Genomic DNA, 26090 nt, shown 5'->3' on the forward strand with positions numbered 1-26090 from the left:
TTACTGGAGTTTAAAACAGGGTCACCTGTGATGTTACACTGCTTGTCCTCCTGTGTGCTGGCCTGATTACCCCATAGTCCTTCACAGGACATCCAATATGCAGATTTGTAATGATTTCAGATCTACTGACCTGTCTGAGGTGGAAATGGCTTATTTTACTGTATAGCAAAAGAAAAAGATATCACTTAATGCCTGAGGCTGCTCACAAACATTACTCTAGTATGGTTTTAAATGTCAGCCAGGGCAAACCACAGCTAGAGAGCGTGGAGAGTCCTGATGATGTGCCCTGGGTTGCAGGAGGTGCTGCATGCATACATATTGCTAAATCTGGGGGAAAAATTGACCTTGAAGCAGCAGAGAAGCTCGGCAGAGCAGGTGTATAAGGGGATTTTTTCATATCATCTCACAAATCCACCCTGTATTCTCACCAGCTGTGCTCAATCTCTGATGCTCGGGAGGAAGGCGAGAGAAAGCCCCAGGACACCCTGTGCTAATTGTGGGGGGAAGGAACCTGCCTGAGTCCCAGAGCCAAAGCCCTGAAGGAGGAGACCTGATTATACTCTACTTTTCCTGCTGAGCTGCAGGGGTTAGGAACACACACACAGGATGAGGACGGCTTCATCAGAATCTCCCTTCACAGCGGAGAGACAGGCTGCTCTCCTCCCCTTGCGAGCGTATTTGCACACAGCCGCAGCGGTTCTCCCATTATTTATGCCGTGAAAAAAAAAAAAATAAAAAAAAATCCTAGCCTCTTCCTTGACTGGCGTTTGTTGGGTAAGCCCGTAGGTGCAAAACACCCTTCGCAATGTGCAATAACCTGTAAAGAGAGGCCAGCAGCCACCTCCCCTTGTCCTGGGCGTGGCGGGCTGTTGGAGGATGCTGCGGGATGCTGAGCGAGCGCCGCTCCAGCGGGACGCTCCCTGCATCTCAATGATGCCCGGGCTGTTCGCGCCGAGCCGGGCAGCGGCTCCCGCAGTTTCCATGGCGCTGCCATGGTGCGCTCTCCCCACACCTTCCCTTATCAGCATTTCCCACCCATCCTCCTCCCTGCAGCACGCTGCTTGCTCACCCCGAAAGGTCAGCCATTGTAATGATGATTTCGGCAGGGGGAGGCAGGGAGGCCGAGGGGTGAAAAGGTGAGCTCTGAGCAGCGCTGTGCGTGGGAACCGGGGGCTTGCCTTGCGCTCTACAATGAGGAATTAGAGAGCTTCCCCTCGTCACCCCCCTCTCACTTCCCAGGCCGGCCGAGTCAGATGCCCTGACGGAGTTAAAAAATGTTCGTGAGAAGTGGCTGGAGACCCGACTTTAAATCTTCAGCATCTCCTCGGCAATTGATGTGCCAGTGTGTGCAGGGGCGAAGGGACTGCCTCTGTCCGCAGAGGAAACTGATACAAACGCTTACAGGCATCTTTTTTGTTTCTCCATTTTCCTCCTGCCCCCTCCCAGTGCTCGTTTGCAGATGGAAAGAGACAGATTTTTCCTCCGACTTTCATCCAATTGACTGCCAGAGTAAAGCACTGCATCTCTTAACTGCGTTCCTTTCTTTCTTTCTATAGGACAGCTTTCCTGCACGTTTTGGAGGAGTCCATTTTGTCAATCAGCCCTGGTACATCCATGCCCTGTACACGCTAATCAAACCATTCCTCAAAGACAAGACAAGGAAAAGGGTAACTAGATGGGAGTGGGGGTGGGGAGGAACCTGCAGACCTGGATTTTCTGAGTAGCTGCCTGTTTTCTTTTCTAGTTGGTTTTTTTTTTTTTTTTTTTACTCTCCATTTTCCATGTGGTATAAGAGAATTGCTGCTGTTATTAAAAATTAGAGTTTGGAATGGTCTGGATTGAATCAATAACTCAGCCAGGGACCAGAAATTTATCACTAACAAAGCATGGATACATTTCACTGGGACATGCTCAGGGATAGAGAGAACTGGCAATGTAGAGGGACTATCAGGCCTGGCTGAAGTTGCTTGCAAGCAAGGGAAAATTCAGTTCAACTCTTTTTGTAGGAGTAAAAATTCATATTACATTCCTTCAGCAGGGTGACAGTTTTCACATGGTGGTAACTCACTTGCTTCCACCAAAAGTACCCATGCCTGAAGGCTGTTTGCTCACACTGCAGAAGAGGCAGATCCTCTCCACTGAAACCCAAGTGAATTGGGGGTTCTGCAGTCATCCTAGCCATTTGCTCTCTGCATTCTGTCAAACAACAGCTAAATATCCCCCAGAATCCACCCTGAGGTGGGTCTGACTAGGCAAGAAAAGGGTAGGACCCACCTGAAAGCAAAGAGGGGTTAGAGAACCAAGTGTCGTTGAAGCAGCACCGAGTGGTGACACAGCCTGATACCCCCCTGGAAGTGTCTGTGCTGGGGTACAGGGCTAGTGGCACCCTCAGATGCTGAAGTCCTGCTCTTTATGCCTGCTTTTAGTAAGCTCCACTGTCACCCTTTTCTTCTCACTGCTCTTCATGTAAGCCTCTATCCTCTTACAGTAGCAATAATCAGTCATAATTCCTGACTTCTGCTTCTCCTGATCTGGTACTTAAGAAACTGAAATTGTCAAGTGCCAAAAGCAAGCGAATCAGAAGTGTTAGTAGTGCCAGCCTAATTCTTCAGCTGCCCACCCCGAATTAATCCCCCCTTTTCTGCCAACTGAGAGCTTTTGAAATTCCCACCTGAAACTGCAGAGTCAACTAATGACGCTCCAGACATCAATAGTGCTGCTATTATACTTAATGAAGTAAGGAGTGGGTGACGACTTTGAACTTTTTCTTTTATTTGTTAAAGATCTTTCTTCACGGGAACAACCTGAACAGCCTCCACCAGCTAATACACCCCGAATGCCTGCCCTCTGAGTTTGGGGGGACTCTGCCTCCCTATGACATGGGGACGTGGGCTCGAACGCTGCTGGGTCCCGACTACAGCGATGAGAACGAGTACACCCACACCTCCTACAACGCCATGCACGTGAAGCACGCCTCCTCCAACCTGGAGAGGGAGGCCTCGCCCAAGCCCATGAAAAGGTTGGTACTGCCCTTGAAATCAGCTCTTTTTTGGCTCCCTGAACAGGTTAAATCTCACAGGAAGGGCTCATCTGGCTCAAAGGGAGGCAGTAATTTGGCAAACGTTGATGTTGACGAGCGCTTCACTCTGGGCTGTGCTCGTGGTGTGGTGGGAGAAAGGAAGTCTCAGTGGAACCGTAATTACTTGTCTGATTACTGTGCATGAAAATGAGGGGAAATTAATGAGCCCCTGCACAAAGCATTACAGAAAGTACATCAGGGTGAGGTGCTGGCCTGCACGGTGCAGTGCACCCAGTGCACTTCAGCACTGGTCCCAATTCCTTCTGCTCCTCTGCTGCTGCTGGCCCGTTATCCATGAGGGATTTACCTCCTTGAAAAGCAGCTTTTGTACGATGAACACCACTGCCCTCTAAAGGGAAAAGGAGTTGGTCTCCTGCCTCTGCTTCTGTTTCCACTGGCTCTGCAAAGCCCTGCAAAGGCAGTTGCAGAGCTGCTCTTTACATGCTCTGATTTTAGTTCTAGTGATTGTGCATTCAGCTCTGAGTGCTCCAAATGACACCTCTGGAGTGTGTTGCCCTCAGTAGCTGCACTGATTGTGGGGATGGGGTCAGGAATTCGGATACCTGGCACAGAGCTATGGGTGATACGGCTGAGCCAGCACCAGCTGCAGTGAGCCATGGCCATGCAGGCTTCCCTGTGTGAGGGTAACATCTGCACTTGCCTCACCCCTGGCACCCCCTGCATGAAACTGCTTTCCCTGCAGTGATGCTTTCCTCGCTGCTGCCACTTGATGAGTGCCGTGCTCACAGGCACGGCGTCACTCTCCGTGACAGGGAGCGGCCATCATTTTGTCACAGCAGAATCAAAGCTGACAACACAGACAGGCCATAATGTCATGCAATTAATTTTGAAAGTCTTTCATCTTCAGAGGAAAAAAGAAATGCATTCTTGATTCACAGCTCCCTTCCAGGTCAGAGGGATGCCATGCAGCTGTGTCTGGAAACACTAACACTTATGACTGACTGCAAGAGCTCACAGCCACAAGACTTTCAGGGTGTGAGCCTGCAGCCTTGTCATGAAGTGGGGTGGCCACCTGCATTGTCAGCGGTTCTCACTCCTGACCACCAACTGAGGCTGGGAGCCAGCATGAGTTTACAAAGCCTACCCCAGAGAGCTGAGTTTAAACCAATTTATTTTTAATAAATATTTCCAGTGAAATACACTGAATTATTTTAGAAAATACTAAATATTTCTTTATTAATAAATTATATCCCCATTTATGTAGGTTTATAGAAAGAAATCTGCCATTTTTTAAAGCTCCAAATATGTTGAGAGCTGTTCACAGGTAAATCTTTGCTGACGATCTGATCCTTGACTGCAAAGAAGGGAGGGTCTTATTGTGCCCTCAGGGGAGAGCCTCAGCTTGAAAATTAGTTCAGTGCCGGAAAACCCTGCCTTGAGGCAAAGCCTTCTTTTATAATCTGTTCACTAATAAAAAAGTGCACTAATACAAATGCGGGGAGGGGATGAATCTAATTTGTCATGTTGCCTCTGGGCAGACCAGATCTAACTTTTAGCCTAATTTTGTTACTCGGCGGTTAAGTCAGCCATCTGATCTTGCACCCCGTGGTCACTACTTGCTGTTAAAGGTGAAAAGTTCACAGCTCTAACAGATTTTCTCCTATGAGTATTTGCTTTTATTCTTCTTCTCCTGAAATTATGGTTTGGCCCAATCACAGGTAAAAGCCTATGTTTAGAAAGCATGATTTTGTGCTTTATTGGATTTTATTTTTTTATCAGATTTATATCTAAGGCATCTTAAAAGGTCTCCAGACTTCTACCAGCATTACCTGTCTTTATATATCTCCCCTCCTTGCCTCTTTAGGTTCATATATCTCTAACACAATGTGAAACTCAGGCTATGACTGAGATGTCTGGATACTCCAGAGAGGTTTGCACTAGTCATAGGTGATCTTCTGACATTATTCTTCATCTTAAATATAACTCCCTCACAATTTTTCTATCAATTCTTTCCCTTATTAAAACAATTTCTAGTTTTATTGAAAATATCTCCTCTGGTCCCTCTGCCCTGGCATGCACTCTAAGGCAACATGTTAATTTTGTGGTTTTTTCTGATGAAATGATCAGTTTAACAAAAAATAAAGGTAAAGGTCACTGACTTTTTCTTCAGCAATCATGTTCCACAGAACAGGACAAATATGCAAAGACTGGGCCTTCTTAGGTTTCTGCAATTTAAGGCTGAAAAGCCTGAACAATTACAGGACCTTTCCTCTCTGACTGCCCAGACATCCCTGCAGTTTGCCTGCTCTGTAACCAGCTGCAGGGCAGGGCATTGCTTGTGAGACTTTGGCTTTATCTGGGGGCAGAAATTGCAGTGGCTGTTCCCAGCTGTGGCACTGTCCCGCTCTGTGATGGGATGCAGAGCTGCAGCCCCTCCAGGCTCTGTAAAGCCACACAAGTCCATCCTTGCTAAGGCTGCCCCTGGACCTGAGGAGTGCAAAAGCACCTGGAATCTTTGAGCTCAGTGCTGCTATAACAACTGAGAGCTGTGACCACATAGACGTGTCCCTGTGAAATGAAATGCCACCATTCTCTACACCTGGAGAGAAGCTCACCCTTGACACCTACTCCAAAAATAGTGTCTGGCAATTTAAGTAGCAGGGAGGCTGAGAAATCAAGGTAGGAATTATAGATTTGGAAGAAAATTGCCAGGAAATGGAATCAGAGAATGACTGACCAAAATAATGTAGTAGCCATGTAACCTATATTAGCAAATGAATGGAAGGAGGGCAAGGAGGCCATTTTCAAGATGTTCCTGAGACCAAGCTGCTGAGAACTAAAATAAATCTCCAAATGCAGGCCAAGTAAAAAATGAGGCACTAAGCAGCAGTGAGAGGGGCTGAAGCTAGAGCAGGTACCTGCCTGTAGGTTGGCTTTAGGACTGACAGCAGTGCTTCGGCTCCTGTCACCATGGCAGGGACATGCAAATTGAAATAAATTCACCTGAGAACTCTGGGGAGCATGAAGAAAGCAGAGAGCATAATTTTCCATCAAGAAGCTACAGAAGACAGTGGTTTGTTTAACTTCAGATAGCAAAGGTTGAAATGGATTTGAAGGGAAAAAAATCTGGGGAGAGAGAAGAAGTATTTGAGAAAAAGGACCATTTAGGCATTAGGCATGAGATCAAATGGGTATAAGTTGATCAAAGTATACCTTGGCTGCAATTCAGGGTTGGTTTGCTAGCCATCAGAGGCCAGAAACAGTGTGCTAGTATGACAGTCTGACTGATACAGGAGTGAAAGACTAATGTGAAGGGGCTACAGGAGATTAAACTTGCATAGCAAAGTCTCATTAGATCCCAACTTCTGCTCCATTTAACAGCAATGGAACCAGAACATTATCTTCTTCCCAGTCACAGGCAGGGGTGGTTTTCCCAGCGACTTGCACAAGATTTGTTCTCAAGAAAGAGTCCTTGTTGACTTCAGAAAATGGAGGTGTTGTAGATGGGGAAAGGATTTAAAATCCTCTTAGGGAAAGGCTGCCAATGACTCTAGTCAATGACATAATCTTGAAAATTTTGAGATTTGACACGAGTCTACAGTATGGAAATTCTTTAATCAAAACCATTGCATTTTTTCCACCAGTGGCCACATGAAGTCCCACTGGAGCAAAACCAAACCAGCGGAAATGGCATTCCCATCTGCAGTATTGTCTGGGATCCCAAGTACACCATGAACAGATGGGAAACAAAGCAAAACAGCTGATGACTCCACATAATGAGTCTTAATTACCAGGGGGGGAGGGTAGGGGGAGCAACAATAATAAAAATCCATTCAGAATGTATGTTTGTTAACATTCAGCTCAGTGAAGTCTGAAATGTGCAAGGTGGTAAACATGCAACCCAGCATTAATACAGCAAACTTAGTTTAATCTGAGAGCCTGGCTGCGTCCATCAGACAATTCTGGGGGCAGTAATGCCAGCAGGCCCTTCCTCTATCTTGAGCCATCTCTTCTGAAGGGTCCACATCCATCCAGGAATCCTGTCATTTAAGAGTTTTGGGATTTCAGAGTCATGTAAATGGTGCAAAATTTGGAGCACAGGGAAGAGTATGACCTCCCTTTCAGCTGTAGCCAAGTCTTCTGTGATCTCTGATGGTCAAAAAGGGGCCTTGAGTCAACAGGGAGCTCACACAAAAGCAAAGCATTTGCCTGAGGCGTTCATGCTGGGTTTTGTTGATGAAGTGATGTTTTTAGAAGCAGCTGGAGATTTTATTTGGGTGTGCAGTTTAACAAATAGTTACGGTGGATGGTTAAGCCTAGCAGTTAAAGAGTCAGAAACTGCTTTCAGCATATCACTGTGCCAATAGGGCACAATTTTTTTGCCCCATTCTCCCAACAGTAGGAGATCCAGGTCTGTAGCTATTTGGGTACCTAAAAGCAGTGGGTGAGCATCCCCAGGCGAAGGGATGGATTCAGTGGCTGGGGAAGATGTGAAAGAGGTCTGTTCTTTGGAATTTTCTTTTTTCTCCAGCGTCACCCTTGCTCTTACACTGGGGTCCAGCAGCAACAAGTGCGCTGCAGCAGCACGTTCCCTCTCTTTGACTCACTTTTCTTTACAAGAACTGCCCTTCCTCAGCTGCATCTGGGTCACTTGATGTTTGAACTTGCTCTTACAGTCCAAGTGGTGAGGACTGTTCTCTGCCTTTGCTTGTTCCCTGCACAGGCACCAAGCACAGCCTGGGAGCTGAATGTTCCTTCTCTGCCCTCCCAGGTATCAAAAGAGCACTAGCTTTTAACCTGCTGCCAGTGAAAACAGGTTTGAAAATTTAAAATTGCCTTGCAGAGAAAGAAAATTTTACCAAACAACTACATGTATATTCTGGCTAAACAACCTGGGTTGTTTAATCAAACTTATTTAATCAAAATATAATTAATTGTAACTTTATTGAAATTTGGGGTTAAAAATTATTCTTAGTACAACATGGGTTGCAAGAGCATTAATAGCACAGAGTCAAGCTTATCAGAGACTGTAAATTCAGAGGTAGGGTAAAACTTTTAAAGTAGAGCCAAGTACACTAATTATGAACATGTACAATCGGTGCATTGTGTTTTTCTATGTAAAATAAAAACTTAAAGAATCATAGAACTGTAGAATAATTTAGGTTGGGAAAAGTCTTTAAGATCACCAGGTCCAAGTTAATCCAAGTCCACCATTAAGCCTTGTGCCTAAGCACCACATCTATACATCTTTTAAATAACTCCAGGGAATGGTGTCTCCACCACTTCCCTGGGAAGCCTGTTCCAATGTTTACAATCCCTTCAGTAAAGAAATTTTTTTCCTAATATCTAATTTAAACCTCTCCTGGTAGAACTTGAGGCTGTTTCCTAAAGGACTTGAGCAATCAAAGACTCAATGGCCTGACTAGTGGCTCACCAAAAGTCCCCGTATTATGCATTTTGAAAATGCAGTGGAAAAGTCTGTTGGAATGCATGATGCTGAGTTACAGCATGTGGATTTTTATGTCCCAGATTAGAGTGAAAGGATTTTAAAGTACAGATGAGGGTTTAGCCATTATTGCCTCCTGATGTGTGTTTTCAAAAGTCCTGATATATTCAAATGAACTCACTGCTGAAACTAATTGCTGTTTCTCAGAAATGAGATCCTGCTTCCAGAAAGGATTTTACAACTGGTCCGCACTAATGCTGACTGGAACAGTTTTAGAACCAAAAGAGGCCATTCATGGGGGTGACTTATGTAAGGTTTTTATTTATTCAGACTTGTTTCTCCATATGCCCAGCTGGGCTCTGCAAGGCAGACCTTTCTAGTTGTTATCCTTAGTGTGACCTTAATGTTCCTTGGCCATATGTTTCTGCTTTTATGGGTCATGTTTTATGCCGGTTCACAGTCAGCACCAATTTACTGCACAAGTAGTAAAATACCAGCAAATAAAAATCAGTATGAAAATGTGTGAACACTTCCCACTGCCCATGGATGGCAGCTGGGCTGCTCTGCTTGTAGCTGGGGTGCATTTCTACTTGTGTTGGGGCAAAAGGGAAAAACTTGTGCTAAAATAACTCTATAATACACAAGACCTACAACATAAGGCTTACATTCACTATTTTATTATAAATTATTTCAAACAAAGGAGAATTTCTGAATGCTTCTGCAGAAGTGCTTCCCCCATACACAGATGATGAATGAGACATGGATTGGTAGTAAAGAAGGTGTCCTAGGGACATGTACATTGTGTAATGTGTGCATTATCTAGTAATATAGAGTTTAAAGTTATATATTCTCTTTAAAATTTATGGCTTTTAAACAGAATCCAGTTAATACATCAGAAAGAAGTGGAAGGCAGCCACTGGATCTGGCACATCAGCAGCTCCTAGGGACGCTACAGGGGAGATGTTGCAGAATATCCTCAGGAACCTGTAGTGAGAGAAGCCAAGTGAGTTGTGCAGCCACAGCTGAACCAAGGGCAGGAGGGATGGGCAGCTTGGTCCTGGGAATGCCCTGGGATGAGGTAGGAAATCAGTTGCTCTCTGGGGGCATTGGCAGTGTGGGCTTCATTCCATCTGTTTGCAGCACTCAATTCCCAGTGCATGGGTGCACAAACACAGGCTAGAGGTGAGAATGGCAGAACCAGTGCTGTTCAGGCTGCCTAAAATACTATGCTGTAAATTATGTCTTCAACTGGCTATAAATTTGCCAAAAGTTTAGTAGTTTAGATTAGAGACGTGACACTTAATAAAACAAATGGTTTTACACTGCTTATGTCTTTTGCTGTCCTGTGAAAAATCCTCCTACATCTGGCTGAGTTACAAGCCTTTGAAAGGGCAATTCACACATGCCCTGTAGAAACATATTTAATTTTAGCATTTAATGGCCCCACAGATTGCCTCATGCTTTAGCTTGGCCTCCCAACACAAATAAACTTGTTCAGCTTGTGTTGATGGTTCAATGCCCACAATGTGCATCTCCTGCCTAGGCCGTGGGGTGTAGAGGGCTTTTGTAATTACAACTTTTACTTGTGATCACAATTGTCTCTGCACTAGGCCAATCCATGGCATGGAGCCAGGATTTGGAAGACTGACACCTTTTGCTTGCAGAGCTTCATCCTCCCTGCTGTCGGCAGGAGAATTGGAGAGGATTTAGTGGTGAACCCATCTGTGTACTGGAGACTTGGGTCACTGGGATGGGAGGCACAAGGGACACTGAAAGATGAGGTGGGCACAAAGGACTGGAAGCAGATGGACTAGGACACGCACTTGGTGGGCAACAAATGTCGGGTGGAGACCGGGTTCAGTCTGTTGGGTACAACCCTTGAGGAGCAGACCCTGCTCTCTCTCTCCCCCTGAGCCCCTGTGTCAGCCTGGCAAGTAGCTTGAGCCAAACTTCACACAGGCTGTGAGATTGCACATTGCTTGTTTTCAACATGCCAAGCTATAGACTGTGGGGTCTAATTTCCAGAAATACTCAGCACTTGCCTGCAACAGAAATCCATGGGACATGTGCTTTGAAAACACAAGCTGCCACTTAAGGCTGAGGGCTCTGCAAAATCAGACCTTCAACATTGGGCACCCCATTGGAGGAACATTTGCACCCTAACCTCACTATGTTTCAGCTCTCCACATGCAAAATAAAAATCAAAAGAAAACCCACTCTCACAGTCATGCTATGGCAGTAAATGAATGAGCATTTAGGAGGCACACAAGTACTGCATTGATAAACTCCACAGAAAAGCTCAGGAGGGAATTAAAAAAGGCTGTCTTCAGAGCAGGCTTGGGACTAATATGCAGAAAATGTGTCACAGAGCCACACGCTGAATCACCACAAGAAAGCAGAATGAAAAGGCACTGACTAGCACAGCACAGTGTCTGCTGAGCACTGAGGGAGGAAAGAGCCCTCTGGGAAAGAACAGAGTGTGCTCCTGGGGTCAGGGTGCAAGGCACAGGTCTCAACACCCACACACACCTGGCTAAGGGACTGCTGCTCCCACAACCTACATTTTAGTTTTTCGTGCTGCGGTGGTGCTTGACTTTCCACTCTAAATAGTACATCTGCTGGGCTGCTTTCATGCTGTAGTGCTGTTCTTCTGAAGGACAGGAAACTTTTGATGTATGATGGGGAAGTAGAAAGACTTATCCCCTTTGCTCTTGGTGCTCTGTCCTCCCTGGTATTGCCACACAGCAGTGAAGAGAGTATGACTCAGTGGCAGATCTGGTTGAGATGCTGAGAACTGGAGTCACTGGAAAGGGAGCTAAAAATGGCAGACTGAAAGATGGGGCAGGAGTAAAGCACTGGATTGTCTGGGAAAAGGAAACTGTTGGGCTTGACAGAGAGCTTGGTGGGCAAGGAAATGGGGAAAAGCAGGAAAGGCACGAGTGCTTATGACAAGTGCATGTGTGTTCATATGTGAATATTCATAAAGTGTGAGAAGAAATTTTTTTCATTATTATCTGGCCTGAATTTCTTTTTTTTTTTGATATCAAATTCTGCACACTTCATAATAGCTCTGTTGAATCTGATGTAAATTGGTGTTTGCTGCTGCAGGGTTGTCTTTGTTTGATCCTGTGACTAGGCTTACCCTGTGATAGGTGACATATTGGATTCCAGAGGACTAAGGGTATTCCAGGAAATCCTTGCTGAAGCAGATGATGCTATTCCTTCTATGAGAAAAAAAACATGTGGAAAAGTCAGTCTATAGCAGAGAAGGGAAATGGCCAGGAAAAGCTCCCACCCAGGCCTTTCCCCTGCCCTGGACTGAGGCAAGATCTTGACACAGAGACTCAGAACACTTAGGAGAAGGAGATATTGGGCAAATCCACTCTGATGAAAAAAGGCTGAGATATGCACCTTAATTCCAAGGCTGCTGGCACAGACCAACTCCTGTCCTCATTTCTCAGGGATAGGCCCTGCCAGAGGAGTCTGGCTGCATTTGCCCTGCATATGCTCTGGTTCCATCTGTGTCTCAGTGGCCTGAAGGCATGAGACTGTATGTGCTGCGTCACACACTTGAGCATTTCTGTATGTTTATATAACTCAGAGTGTCTGCAATAAGCTGAGAACTTCTCCTAGCCCATCAGAAACCTGTTTTTTACAGCAAGTGCCAAAGGACACACACTACATCCTTGCAGGGCAGTGTGGGCTAAGGGACAGGTCAGGGCTGGGTGCTCAGACAGCCAGGTCATGGTTACAGCCAAATGTGGTGCAGTGCCATCCCTATCCCTCTTTGTGCACACCCTGCAGTGAGCTGTGCTCAGGGTTTGTGTGGAGAGAAGCAGCTGTGGCCAGCTCTCAGGTACCAAGGGACATGGCAAGAGCTGGTGTGTGCAGGGAGGATCAGGGGTTTTGTGCTGGGGTTCACTCTGCAGCAGCTGCCTCTTCAGTGAGACCTCTCACTAGGGTGTGCTCACCGCCAGGGAGAGGGATGGTCAGTGCTCCCAGAGTGGCCACAAAGTCAGCTTCCATTTGGGAAGTGCAGCAGCTTGGCACCACAGTCCTGAGGGCAGAGCCTTGGCAGCAAGGTGAGGCCAGAGTTTTCACACTGCTCTTGCCCCTGGGCCCCTAGACATTGGTACTGCTGCATCTCTTTGCAGTGCTGAGATTGGTGTACCAAAGCTGCCCCTCTGGGCAAGTCTCTATGACACAATACTCTGCTGTCTTAATGCATAGCTGTGAGCCAACACCAGTGTAGAAGCTGTAAAATTGCTTTGGCAAGAGATTTGAGCAGTGTTTGTGGGCCTGGGCGCAGAACCCCATGCCATGGCTGCTGCATTGCGATTGTGCCCTGCTGAGCAGGGCTTGCCAAATCTGCCCACACCACCTGGGAGCATTTCCTTTCCAAGCACCTTCAATAACAAAAGGGTACCTTTGGCCACAATCACTTCACAGATATACATCTCCACTGTTTCTGTGATACCAAGGAGAAATCCTTGGTTTTCCCATGCAGTGAAGCCATACACTTGAGTGAGGTGTGTTGCAGAACACTCTGAGGTGCTACACCCACCTCTACAGTCTGATGGAGGGAGAAAGGCAGAGAGAAAAATATCCCTCAGACCTTGTCAGCATAAATGTTCACTCGTGTGATTTAAAAAAATATGTTCTGTAAAGGGAATGAATGACTGGGAGATGAACAGCCCTAAGGTACTGGTGAAATCTGAATGGAATTTAAGTGAAATGAGCAGATGGGAGGCGAGAGGTAGAAAACAGTCACTCAATGTGATCTGCAGTGTGTCATTCTGAGAGCTTGAAGCCTCCTGAATTTAGGGAAGAAGACATGCCACCTTCCTTTTTCATTCACAAACCCCCTGAAAGGAAGCCCAGCACAAAGACATCCTCACTCCTGTGGGCTGCAGCACATCAGCATTCCTGTGAAGAAGAGCATATAATGAGGGATCAGAGAATTGGAGGATACCTCTAAAGACAAACATGCTGTGATACACTGGCACTTACTGTTGGCTCAGCCCAGGATTTTGTACTGTGTTTTTTATGGGAAACAAACCTGATACCCAGCAAACATCAATTCCTGTGAGCTGATGGACTGCAGCTTTACTCTAAGAAGAGCCTTCTGAAAACAGCACAGCTAGGAGTCTGCATCCAGTCTTCTTGCATGGTTTTTGACTGAATTGGAGAGAGTTGCATAAAAGTGGCCACACACATAAAGCCATCTGTTCTCTTAGACATTGATGTACATACCTATGCAGTGCTGTCATCTGAAATATATGACCAGCCTGCTGGAGAAACAGCTGGGTATTGTTGATTTTCCAGACTTCTAAATATTCTTGCTGAGCAGTAAAACAACCATGGGGGGTTTGATTGACGCTTTAAATGGACCACACTCAAATGGTACCTAGGGTTCAGAAGTGAGACTGAGAAATCATTCCTCTTTCCATTTTCATTTTGTTCTCGTAAGAAAGGTTACCTAGACTTGGAATCTAGATTAGTAAAGTCTATGGGCATTGGCTTGTCTTTTAATTACTTCAGATTTAGCTCACTGTGATCACGTACTCTTACAGGAGCTAAGTCTCCCACAGGGATCAGGTTAAAGAAAGACAGGCACAGTCTGCCAGCTGAGGGCAGTGACCCTATCTGTGTGATACAAACAATTGTCTACTTGTGTTAAATTTTAAGTCAACCAGATTCTCCACAGCCAAGGATCTTTCATACTGGTTACTGAGAATTTTTAGCTGAGAAAGGAAGGAAACCAGAAGGTTTTGAATTCACATATAACCACTGATAATTCCAGAGCTGCAGAACACACAGGACAAGTGTCACATTTCTGGTGAGTACTGAAGGTAATATAGTGAAGGTGAATAATGAAGGTGTGAGGCAGTTGTGGCTGTGATGTGTAGGAAACATTGCCTCACAAGTCATGAAATCTGTTCTTCCTGGTTTTAACAGATGAGAAAGCATCAGAGCAGGGACTCCAATGCAGGTAAACCATGAATCATATTTTTATACCATATGTTTAGAACAAGTCAGATGGACAGCACCCCAAGAATGTTTATTTCTCTGCCATTTACAGCACAGAGTGACCATAGATGTCTGATAATGAGATGAATCAAAACACAAGTGACTAAAATGTATTGACAGGAGAAGGCCAGTGCTATTTCTGTTTCCTGCTTAGATGAGTAGTTCATATCTGGCTCAGGTCAAAATGACCTGGACATTTCTTGAACATGACAAAGTAGCTGCATTCATGCTGCAAAGTATAATGAAATGGTTTTAGGCACTATGATGGCCTCTTGGCCTCCATCTGTTACTCCAGGATGACATGAATCCTCTGCAAGTCTTTTATAACACCGAGAGCCATAACCCTCAGTTATCTAATCAGTTGTTTTGGATACCCTATGGTGCCTTAAATGGCCACAGATATCTATGTTTAGCAGCTGAATGTCATCCACACTGTGAAGGCTGACACCCCAAAGGCATAATTGACTTGTAAAGAAAATAGTTGCCCTGTCAGGATAGAGAAAGATGAATTGGGATGGTTAAGAAAAGTTGGTATTTCTGTGGGCACAGATTCACAAAAAGGTTGAGGAAGAAATCTCTGGAGATCTTCTACCCAAACCTCTGCTAAGTGCAGGGTCAGCTAGAGCAGTTGTCCAGGATCGTGTCCATCTGGATTTTGAATATCTCTAAGCATGAAGATTCCACAACCACTCTGAGCAATTTGTTTCTGTGTTTAAACATTCCCCAGTAAAAATTGGAAGTTCCTGTATTTTTATCTATGCCTGTTGCCTCTTCTGTCACTGAGTATAACTGAGATTATTAATTTGTGTTCTACTATTCCACCCCATCCCAAATATTGATATGGAAAGACAGCAAAACAGAAATGCCTTTGTCTGGTGCCATGAACAACTACTGCTGGCCGTGGGATACCACCAGAGCAGTGTCCACTGCATTGACAGGGCCAAAGCCTAACTCCTGCTTGCCAAATAAGGGAAGTTTTGTACTGCTTATTTACCATTTAAAATCAAAATGGTTTAAATTGTTGTGCAAGAGGGTGCTTTGAATGCAAAGATAGTTGCAATTTACAAAGATTAGTCAGGGCAAAGGTACTTTGGTGTCTTACTACAATTTATTTTTCAATAGGTTAAGGTACAATTAGATACACACACACCTTTTCAAGAACCATGAACAGGTTGTCTCAAAAATGTGAAATGTGGTTGTGAAGTCCTCTGAATAAAATGTTAATGTAGCTAAAACAGGGAGCAGTACTTTTAAAATAAGTCACTTGTGTTTTGATTCATCTCATCATCAGACATCTATGGTCACTCCGTGCTATAAATGGCAGAGAAATAAACATTCTTGGGGTGCTATTAGTCCTAGGCTTAGTGCTAGAGCCAGTATACATTACTCCCCTGAATAGTGTGTAAACTTGCACATACCTAGAGTGTGACTGCTTTCCTTGAACTAAACATGTGTGCTAGATACACAAAAATCAGATGAAACCAACAGAAAGGTTGCTTCTTCCAAACAGTATTTTTCTTATATTAATTTCTAGGGCCAAAAAATACAGAGAATCTCATTGCCCAGAGCTGAAGGACCATGACTGTGAGAATGATCAACTCCCAGCTGACCTTGAACTTGTGCAGGATCTGCTGCTCCAGCTGGATCCCTGCTAATCCATGGGGGCTGATGGGATTCATCTGAAAATCCTCAAAGAGTTATCTGATGTCACTGCAATGACTCTCTAGATCATTTTTGAGTGGTCTTGGTGATCTGGAGAAGTCTCAGCTGACCAAAAGCTGGCAAATGTCCCAGTTTTCAAGGAGGGCAAGAAGGAGGAAATTTCAGGCCTGTTAGTCTCCCTTCAGTGCCCAGCAGAATCACAGAAAAAATATTCTGGCAGTACTGAAAACTACCCGGAGGATAATGCAGTCATTGGTCACATTCAACATGGTGATAAGGAGAAAATCTTGTGTGTCAAACCAGATTTCCTTCTACTACAGAGTAACCCACCTAGCTGATCTAGGAAAGTCAGTTAATGAGATCTTTTTGGAATTCAGCAAAGCTTTTGATGCTGTCTATTACAGTGTCCTTCTTGACAAAATATCCGATACTCAGGGGGATAAACACACCATGTGATGGGTGAGGAACTGGCTCAGGGGTCAGGCACCAAGAGTTACAGTGAATGGGGTGACATCAGGCTGGCAATCTGTCGCTAGTGGGGTTCTGCAGGGCTCCATCCTCAGCCCTGTGCTCTTCAACAGCTTCTTTAATGAGGTGGATGCAGGACTGGAAGGAATACTTAAAACGATCAATGGGAGGAGCTGCTGACTGCCTTGAAGGCAAGGTGGCCCTGCAGAGAGACGTTGACAAATTAGAGAGATGGGCAATCACCAACCATATGGAATTTAACAAGGATTCTGCACCTGGGATGGGGTAACCCTGGTTGTGTGAGCAGTGTGGGGAACACGAGCTTGGAGACAAATGCTGTGGAAAGGGACCTGGGCTCCTGGTTGATGGCAAGCTGAACATGAATCAGCAGTGCCCTGGCAGCCAGGAGGGCCAAGTGTGTCCTGGGGTGCATCAGGCACAGCATCACAGCCAGGTGAGGGAGGAGATTGTCCTGCTCTGCTCTGAGCTGGGGCAGCCTCATCTGGGGGCAGTTTTGGGTACCACAATATAAAGCTATTAAGCTATTAATGAGTGTTCAAAGGAGGAATGAGGATGGTGAAGGGACAGGACAGGAAGCCACACGAGGACCAGCTGAGGTCACTTAACCAAGTGACCAACCACTTTCCAGCCTGGAGGAGATGGGGAGACCTCATTGTGGTCTGTAGCATCCTTATGGCGGGAAGTGGAAGGGAAGGTAGTGATATCTTCATTCTCCTAACCAGCCACATAACCTCAGGAAAGGGCATGAAGCTGAGTCATGTTATTTTGGATATCAGAAGAAGATTTTTCACCCAGAGTATGATTGGGCACTGGAACAGGCTCCCCAGGGAAGTGGTCACAGCACCAGCCTGACAGGATTCAAAAGGCATTTGGACAATGCTCTCAGGCACAGGGTGTGACTCTTGGGGATGGTCCTCTCCAGGGCCAAAAGTTGGATTCGATGATCCTTGTGGGTCCCTTCCAACTCAGCACAATCTGTGATTCTACATTTACTGGTCAGCTGAAAATGCTTTCTGCAGCAGTGGCTGAGAACACTGCAAATCATCTTTTCTCTATCATTAAATAAAGTAAAGCTATAGAATGAATTCAGGATGTTTTAGGACAGTGAAATATATATCTCATGGTAAGTTATTACATTAGATTGTGAGTTGCATTGATTCATATCGTCAAAACCCGACAATCTACATTTTTAATACTTACCATAGTAAGAAGAATGTGAACAAAATTATTTTGGAATCTTTTTTGGAATTGACTGATTTTTTTATTTTTCTACATAAAAAAATAAGTTAAAAAAAAAACTGGAAACACTTTTCAGCAAAGAAACCCCTGATGTATTTGGAAAATGGAAATCCAAACACAAATCCTTTTTTGCGTCTTAGAAAATAGCAGCGATTGTTCAAACCATGACTGTGCCCTACGGATAGATATCAGAATTTTAGGATAGCAATCTAAGCAGCTTTTAGCAGAAACAAAAAAGAAATTGTTGCTGCAGAGCTTAGTAGATACAAAAATCTCAGTTGGATCCCTCTCCACATTATTCAGAAGGTCTGGGCATAGCATTTGAATTATTTGGCTTTTGGGCTTTGGAGGTCAGGTGGGTTACAACACATTTACTCAATGCTCTGGATTTTTGTTTCTGTGTAAAAAGAAACAGCATAGCACCTGAACACAGAATTTAGGATTATGTTGCTCCCAAGGTGGTGGGCATCCAAGTACCATTATGGTGGAGAAACCTGTATCTTGCTGTTACAGAATGCAAGAAATTTTGTGTGTAATAAGATGAAAGTGGAGATGATCAGCTGTGATCACAAAAAGAAAAATTTTCAGATTTTTCACAGTTGACTTAGAGCAGAAACTTTCACCTTGCAGCTGGGAAATGCTGCAAAGGACACACAACTTTTTATATCCATTGAAGGCAGTGGGTCAGACAGAAACAATACACTGGTGATGAGTATTAATCAGGTACTATTTAATAATAATTTAATCTGGTAGTCAAAAAGAAAATAAAAACCTGGTGATGTTGCAACTTCAATCCATTCCATAACAGTTTGAAAGCCACATGATTATTTTTTGTTGCCTCATACTAGAAATATGTAAATTGCCATTTAGCATACTCTCCCAAATCAGTTGCTTGTCTATATTAAAATGCAACCATAAATCACTATTCATGTCACATATCTGTAAAAAATATGCAGTGAAAACATTTGGGCAAACATAATTTCTTTGAAAATTATGGCATAAAGTCTTCCCATTGAGCATCCAGTTTTTGTTATCTTTCTTTGGAGATTTTTTTTAAATGAAAATTTTTTATTATGCTTTAATGAAAGCTCCAGGCATAAGAATAGGAATAATTATCATACAAGTAATTCACAGTCATGATATTCAGTCTTGCAGTAGCAAAGGATGTAATTTATTAAGGATTCTTATCAAAAGAGAGGTGACATCTAATCTCACAAAATAGCTAAAGCATAAATGAACAATTGGGAACTACAAATGCATCATGTATGGAATGACAGCTACTCCTAATTCTAAAAGCTAACCATGAGAAAACTGGCTTTCTATAACAATACTATGCACTATGTGAATGCCTGGTCTGGATGACTCTATCCTCACTTATGAAAAAGTTCCCTTTCTAAAAGTACCAGATTCACTCAGAGATCTTGCTCTGAAGCTCATTGTCTCCTCCAAATTGGGAGGCAACTCCTACCCCAAAACAGAGAAAATGGAGGATAACAAATCTCTGTAACAATAAATTATTCAGATCCTCCTTCCATAGCTCAGCAAGCAAACATCACAGCAGACAGACCTCAGAAAATTAAATAGTCTTGAATTTTCCCACAATTTTGATCCCATTCAGTTTTGTTACCACAAGAAATCATGATGCTCCTCTTTATCTAATGCTTACTCATTTTTCCTGTGTTGGAATTTTTTAATCCATTAATAACAAAGTATAAACTATGCTTCCCATCTTGAAGATAGAAATTAATTTTAAAGAAAGTTACACTTCAAGGGTGTAGGCAGGGAAATAAACTGCAGGACTGGGCACACCAGAAGTTCCCTCATCATCATATTAACCCTGTCTTCTTTATTGGTCTTGGGTAGCTCATGGAAGCTCTGCCCTGGAAGCTCTTTAGGCTGCTGAGCACGGTCAGCACTAGGGATAGTAGGTAAGCACTAAATATTTTGAAAGAATTTGAGATCTTCAACGACTCCCTTCCCTGCTTGTATTTAAAGGAGTGTTTTCCGAATTCCTCATGCAAAAAGCCACAAAGATGAGAATGGACTAAAGCAAAGATCATAAAAAGGAGCACGGGGACCCCAGGGAGGTGAGTGCATCTGCAGCAGTCACTGCTATCATGTGTGTTTTTCTGCACACAGGTCCCAGTCCGTGGTGGAAGCCGGCACGCTGAAACACGAAGACCAGGGGGAGAGTGAGAATACCCAGCCACTGCTGGCTCTGGATTGAGCCCTCAGGAGCCCCTCAGGAGCCCCAGGGAGATCCATGAGCAGACCCCACCATGGCAGAACCCCACAGAGCACACCACACTCAGACACACGCACGCACACACGCGTTCCGCTCGATGACAAGTCCTTCGCGTTTCCTGACCAGTAACAACTGTCACCAGCCATCTGTCCCCAGGGCTGGTGCTGAACAAGAACTGAGAAACTTCTACTGACACAGCAGTCTGTCCATACACAAAGAATTGGATTTCTGTTTTTTTTGTTTTTTTTTTTTCTTTGACTTGTGACATTAAAATATTGGAAATGGTGGGACTGCATTCTCTGCTTAAAGAAACCAGGGTGTGTTCATAGTGTTTCTGAAGACTCCATCAGGGATGTTCATTTTATAGAAGTGAAGGTTGTGAGAGTTTTAAAGAAAAGCATCTCAAATTTAAACTTTACGCTGTAATCAGCAAGTGTGATCTGGGTTAGAGGGCAGAATCATCAGCATCTATAGAGTACCTGAGTTTTACAGAAGGATTTTGCATTTAATAAAGAACCCCAGTGCCAGCATAAAGCCATTCAACATGACACGTTGTGACTGCCTCATCCATGCAGCTTATATGGGGTCACATTTCAGTATCCAGCAAAAATTGTTCTCAACTTTTGAAGCCCTTCTAAAACGGCCAGCTAAGTGGAATGAGCTGTGTGAGCAGCAGACACACACAATTTGAAATGCAATTACTTGATTTTAATGATGATTCAAATTTCCACAGGCAACTTAGGAGCCTATAAGACATGTGCGTGTGCATGTGTGTGCACGTGTGAAGGGGGTGGTTCCAGGGAGACACACTGGACAAATTCAGCAGTGATTAATGATTCAATCAGATTGTTTCCTTTGGGTCACAACAGCAAATGAAAGCTCTGCAGAACCATTTACCCCCTTCCCTCCTGCAGTCAGGGAAAAGTGTAGCCAGAAAGGTATGCTGATTGCAGATACAGGCCATGGTTAAAATGAAAAAGGAAAACTTAGAATTAATTATCCAGTACAAGTTTCTGCTAGAAGGAAATGTTGAAGAATAGAAGAACTGAAATGCCAAAGATCAGCTTGTTTTATCTCTGTTTGCTCTAGCTGCAAAGAGTACCATCCCTTCATTGAAATGGAAACCAGATTAAAGAAATAAAAGAACAATCATTATAAAATTGCATGTGCAGTGACTTTATTTTTTAAAACAGTTACAATCACTGTACACACTTTAAATCTTCAATCAAATTGCCATACATTGACAATTCACTAGAACAAGCAGTTGGCAACAATATATCAAAGGTAGCAGTGTAAACCATACACAGAAAATGAGATGATAATGGGCACAAGGGTTTTTAATGTGCACTGGAACATCCACTGAATTCTCAAGTGTTAGGCTGTAGTGATGATACAGTTCAAGTGGACATGGCCAGCTCTAACAGATGGACTAACAAAATACTGCCTTTATCTACAACAACATTTTATGGCTGCACAGGGCAGAAAGGACATCCAGCCAGATTCTATCAACACACCTGGGATTTACCCCCTAGTTTTTGTACAGAATAACCTCACTCAGACTAATCTCTTACTGCAGCAACATGTCATTGACACAAAGCCTGGCCTCCATGACAGAGAGCCAGCTTTTAAGGCTGTGGATGGTCCCAGCAAGGCAACACAGGAGTGAGAAAAAGAAGCAGAAGCTTGCAGGAACATTATAAAAATAAGATGACTGAGCCCATTTATCTTTGGGGTTTCTTCCATTCCCCCCCCACCCGACATCATCACCACCTATTACAGGAAACAAGGATGTCAAGGCCTGGTAGCAGCTCCTTCCCCTTCCCTGGGCTCACAGAGACTAAAAGGCATTTGGATTAGTCAAAGAGAACGTGCTTAACGCAGAAAGCAAAAACCAAAAGAGACAAAAAAAGACAGACATTTGCTATTATACTGCAGCATTGAGGAAGAATTACTTTGGTTTACAATTTTTCTCTGTTAATACACTTACCCCCACTGCCATTGAATCTTTGTGATGATCTGTTACAATCACTGTTCATTAAAGTGGGTCTTGTCCTGCCCAAGAAGTGCAAATACCACTGAAATCTAGTCCTTGAGGATCAAACCTCACAAAGGATAAATGATTTACTTTCTTTAACTGTGATATGAATAAATACATATGCCTTGTATATAACTGTTTGAAGCCTGCATTTAACTGTAGACTCTTACACAGATTCTGTGCAAGCAAGGTAACAACAGGCAGGGAGGAGCATGGTGATGAGTACATACTGTGTTACAAACTACATTGCCCTTGTCTGCCATTTCCTTCTGTAAATAAATCTAACACAAAAAAAAAAAAAAAAAAAAAAGCAAATTGCAATGAATTTCCATTGAAAAAAAACACTTCACTCCCTCCCTTGGCATTTCCAATGTTGAAAAGCCTTTCCAAGACAGAATATCACTTGGCAAACAGGAACACCTAAAACAATATGCCAGTAATTCACTGCAGAATTTGTGCTCTATATATTCTCCCCACATACAGAGCTAATCCAGTAACTGTACCTAACAAAATTATCCACTCTCTGCTCCCTGACAGGTGGGCATAGAATAGATTCCCTTCAGTGTTGCAGGAACACCTTGTCTTATTTGAGGCACTTAAGATTTTTAAATGGCTAATGTATCACTACACAATCTAATAAACAGTGCTGCTCTGGCACACACACATCTTGGGGACATTACTTTTATCTATTTGCCAATTTTATCTATTTGCCAATTGCAATTGGACAAGATAAAGTATGAGCCTAAAAAAGGAACAATGAAGCAATCTGAAGGACGGCATGGATTTTCATAAAAAAAGCTCCAAAGCTTTTACCACTCCTTTAGCATTTACTTTGAGCTACAGAAACTACAATGCAACATTAATAAAAATATTCCTAAATCATCAATTTTGTTTAAGAAGTTCTTGATCTTTTTCTTTTTACACACAGTCATTATTTTAGAGAATTATCTTATAATTTGTACTGCTTGATCACTTCAAAAAGATATAAAATATAGGCTCTGACTTGACAGCTAATGGGATATTAAAAAATATTTTTACTCTTTTATCCCCCACAAAAAGTACCTTATTTCCAGTTTTGCATGATTCTCCAAATGATCTCCAAAAGCATTTTTCTATTATGTGAAACTTATAAATCTTAACAGTTTTTCATTATTATTTACTGAGAACTGTTACTTTCTGGTACATTGTGTATAATTTCATTATTTTTGATATGGACAACACGTTAAAACCTAATTATCTTTGCTGTCTAAAAGTGACTCTTGAATAGACAAGGTTTATCAGTTTAATATTCAAAAAAGGAAATTAAAGTGCACACTTCCAGAAACTGTTCACACTAATTTATGGTGCAGTCACCATGTGTTATATGGCATTAGAAGATTTAATGACCTAGTAAAATACAAGAATCAGAAAAGCATTCACTTTATGGGAATGCAAAGCTCTTATCTGCAGTTTGCTTCAGCAAATGTGACATTCAGGTCACGATACTCCAATGCCATGATGTAGACTCTGCAGTAATAAACCACTGAATACTACACAAACAAAAACTGTTCCATGTCTTTTGGACCAGAAAGTCAAAGCTGCAGAGCATAAGTCATCTCAGTGCCTTCTTGCTTAGTGTTTGTCACTCACAACCCTCAGAAATGATGCCCAGAGCATCCTAGCACCCCTGTCCACGCCCAGCTGGCACTGTGGCTGAGGAGATAACAGCCAGCCACAAACATCAGCAGTGCAAGCTCTGCTCTCTCTCTCCTGTTAGTGTTCTTAGAAGTTAAAAGTGGTGGGTCCTGCACACTCCAGCTCCCATTAAACAGTAGAGACCTAAAAGATCTGCCATCTGCTTAAACATCTAACTAGTTTTCTTTCTTGAAAATAGGCCTTCTTATCTATAATAAATTCTGTATGGCAAACACAGAGTACACTGTAAACAGTACCAGGATCAGACTACTTCAGCATTATGTCATTCATTTCAAGACAAGGAAAACGCCTTGAGGTCAATTAGAAGATCACTCTAGCACTCTGTAGGATGCTGGCAGTGGAAGTTAATACAAGATAATAACTTGAAGGTCTTTGTCTGCTCTGCATTCCGGCAGGAAGCCAAGCTGGACCTTGTCCCTCTGCCCAAAGCACAAGAAATTCTTCATACATTTTTTTTCCTGCTGAATGATCACCCAAGGGCAGTCATGGAGGAACCCCTGGGAGGAGGGGCCCCAGACCCTTGGTGGGTGAAGGATATCACACCAGAAGCTTTTGTAATGATAGGAGAAACAGCAGCTCATCATATAATCCTAAGAATGGTCAAGTACTTCAAAATGTCAGATTTGCTCAGCATTTTCCAAAATCACATTATCAAACTGCAGGTCACCTGCTAACTAAGAGAACTATTCTGTTTTAGAAGAACAAAGCTTCACTAGGCAGCTATTATGCAAGTTTCTGTCTACATTTCCAGGAAGGCAAAAGAAGGCCACACTTGGCAAAAATTAAATTTGTTCATATATAGTGTTTTCCTTCTGCTGATAGCTAGAGACACATTTGTATATATATCACCTTTTTAAAAAATAGTGGTTAATTACAGAAGATTTGTTCATAATTAAGCTAGAAAAATACAGTTACTCAGGTAGAAAAAGTACAAAACACATATAATCCATTCACATTATCTACAGTGATAACATAGGGACATGTTCTATGCCTAAAGCAGCTAACATTACACCTGCATACTGATTTTCAAAGTCAGTTGTGTGCATATGTTTGCAAATATCTTACATGTTGCTTCCCAGACAGAAGGCCAAGAAGTATTCCCTAGATGTAAAATCATAAATCAGGTGCTTAAACATAGTCAAGCAGGTGACTGACTGACCGACTGGTTTTGTATAGAAAATACAGGCATGGCAAAAACATCTGCACATTCCTCAGCTTGAAAATCCAGACCTGTTGCTTTTTGACTGATAAAACTTGTGTTTTCAGACTTGCAGCCAGAAAAACAATACACATCAGTGCTGTATCAGTATGAAACAAAACATGGCTTCTTTCTGCTTTTAAACCAAGTCCACTCTGATTGTTGAATGTCATCCTTATCTTTTCTTACCCTTAAAATGCTTGTATACTTTGTATGCTGCATAAATTAATCCCATTTTCATACTCCAAAGGAGTTAATACTCCTCTGCTCCACACATCAGGAGAAACCCCTAAATAGCAGGAAGGGTACGTCTCTGTTGGGCTGTTAACTCAGGGTGCCACACATCCACGATGAATATCAGGCGGTAACTTTCAGCATCCTGCCATACTTCGTGTTCAAAGGAGTCATCAAAAATAAGAACTTTCCCTTCTTCCCAGTATCTGCAAAACAAAAAAGAACATACTTTAGTGTAGTACTTGAAGGGCCATGGAGCAGGTAAGCTACAGATCTGCTCTGAAGATGCTCTTTGACATATGAGAAAGATTTAAACAGAACAGATTGCATAGTCAAGATTTCACTGCCTAATCCAGAGAGACTGGAGCATGGGAGCTTTAAAGAAACTACAGAAAGATTAGTCTAATGGACCTTTATATCATTGAGGGATCCTTCCCCCACATTCTGCACAGTTATGCTCACAAACACATTTAAACATTTATGGTGTATGTTATTTATTATACTTTTAATTACTTCAGTGAGTATAGTACTGGTGTGGTAATCCACTTTTCTTCATTTCTAATCAGATACATCAGTGATGTGCATAAGTGATGGAATCTGAGGGAACGACTAGTAACATGGTGACATGGTTCAAAAAGAAATTACTTTAAATCAATTTGCTTTTTCTAAAAATCAGAAGAACGCCTTTGGAAGGTCATGTGGTCCAAGCCTATGCTCATAGAAGGACTCACTGCAAAGTCAGGTCCAACTCTGAGTTTAGATGAAATATTAAAAAGT

The 26090-nt window shown here is 43.1% G+C and overlaps 2 protein-coding genes across 9 annotated transcripts in view; one reads left to right on the forward strand and one right to left on the reverse strand.

Moving 5' to 3' along the window:
- The window catches only part of CLVS1 (clavesin 1), a 94555-nt gene extending 72054 nt beyond the window's left edge, over window positions 1–22501 (forward strand). Inside the window, exons 4-6 of the mRNA XM_063169361.1 lie at window positions 1557–1667; window positions 2784–3019; window positions 20046–22501. Of these exons, the coding sequence (XP_063025431.1) occupies window positions 1557–1667; window positions 2784–3019; window positions 20046–20133 (435 nt within the window). The 3' untranslated portion in view covers window positions 20134–22501. The remainder of the gene's footprint in view (window positions 1–1556; window positions 1668–2783; window positions 3020–20045) is intronic.
- Window positions 21304–26090, reverse strand: part of ASPH (aspartate beta-hydroxylase) — a 112145-nt gene continuing 107358 nt past the window's right edge. For all 8 annotated transcript variants that reach the window (XM_063169311.1, XM_063169326.1, XM_063169293.1 and 5 more), the window contains one exon: window positions 21304–25519. In XM_063169311.1, coding sequence (XP_063025381.1) covers window positions 25369–25519 — 151 coding nt within the window. In that variant the 3' untranslated portion in view covers window positions 21304–25368. The remainder of the gene's footprint in view (window positions 25520–26090) is intronic.

Source organism: Melospiza melodia, chromosome 1, assembly GCF_035770615.1.
Source record: "Melospiza melodia melodia isolate bMelMel2 chromosome 1, bMelMel2.pri, whole genome shotgun sequence".
Taxonomy (NCBI): Eukaryota; Metazoa; Chordata; class Aves; order Passeriformes; family Passerellidae; genus Melospiza; species Melospiza melodia.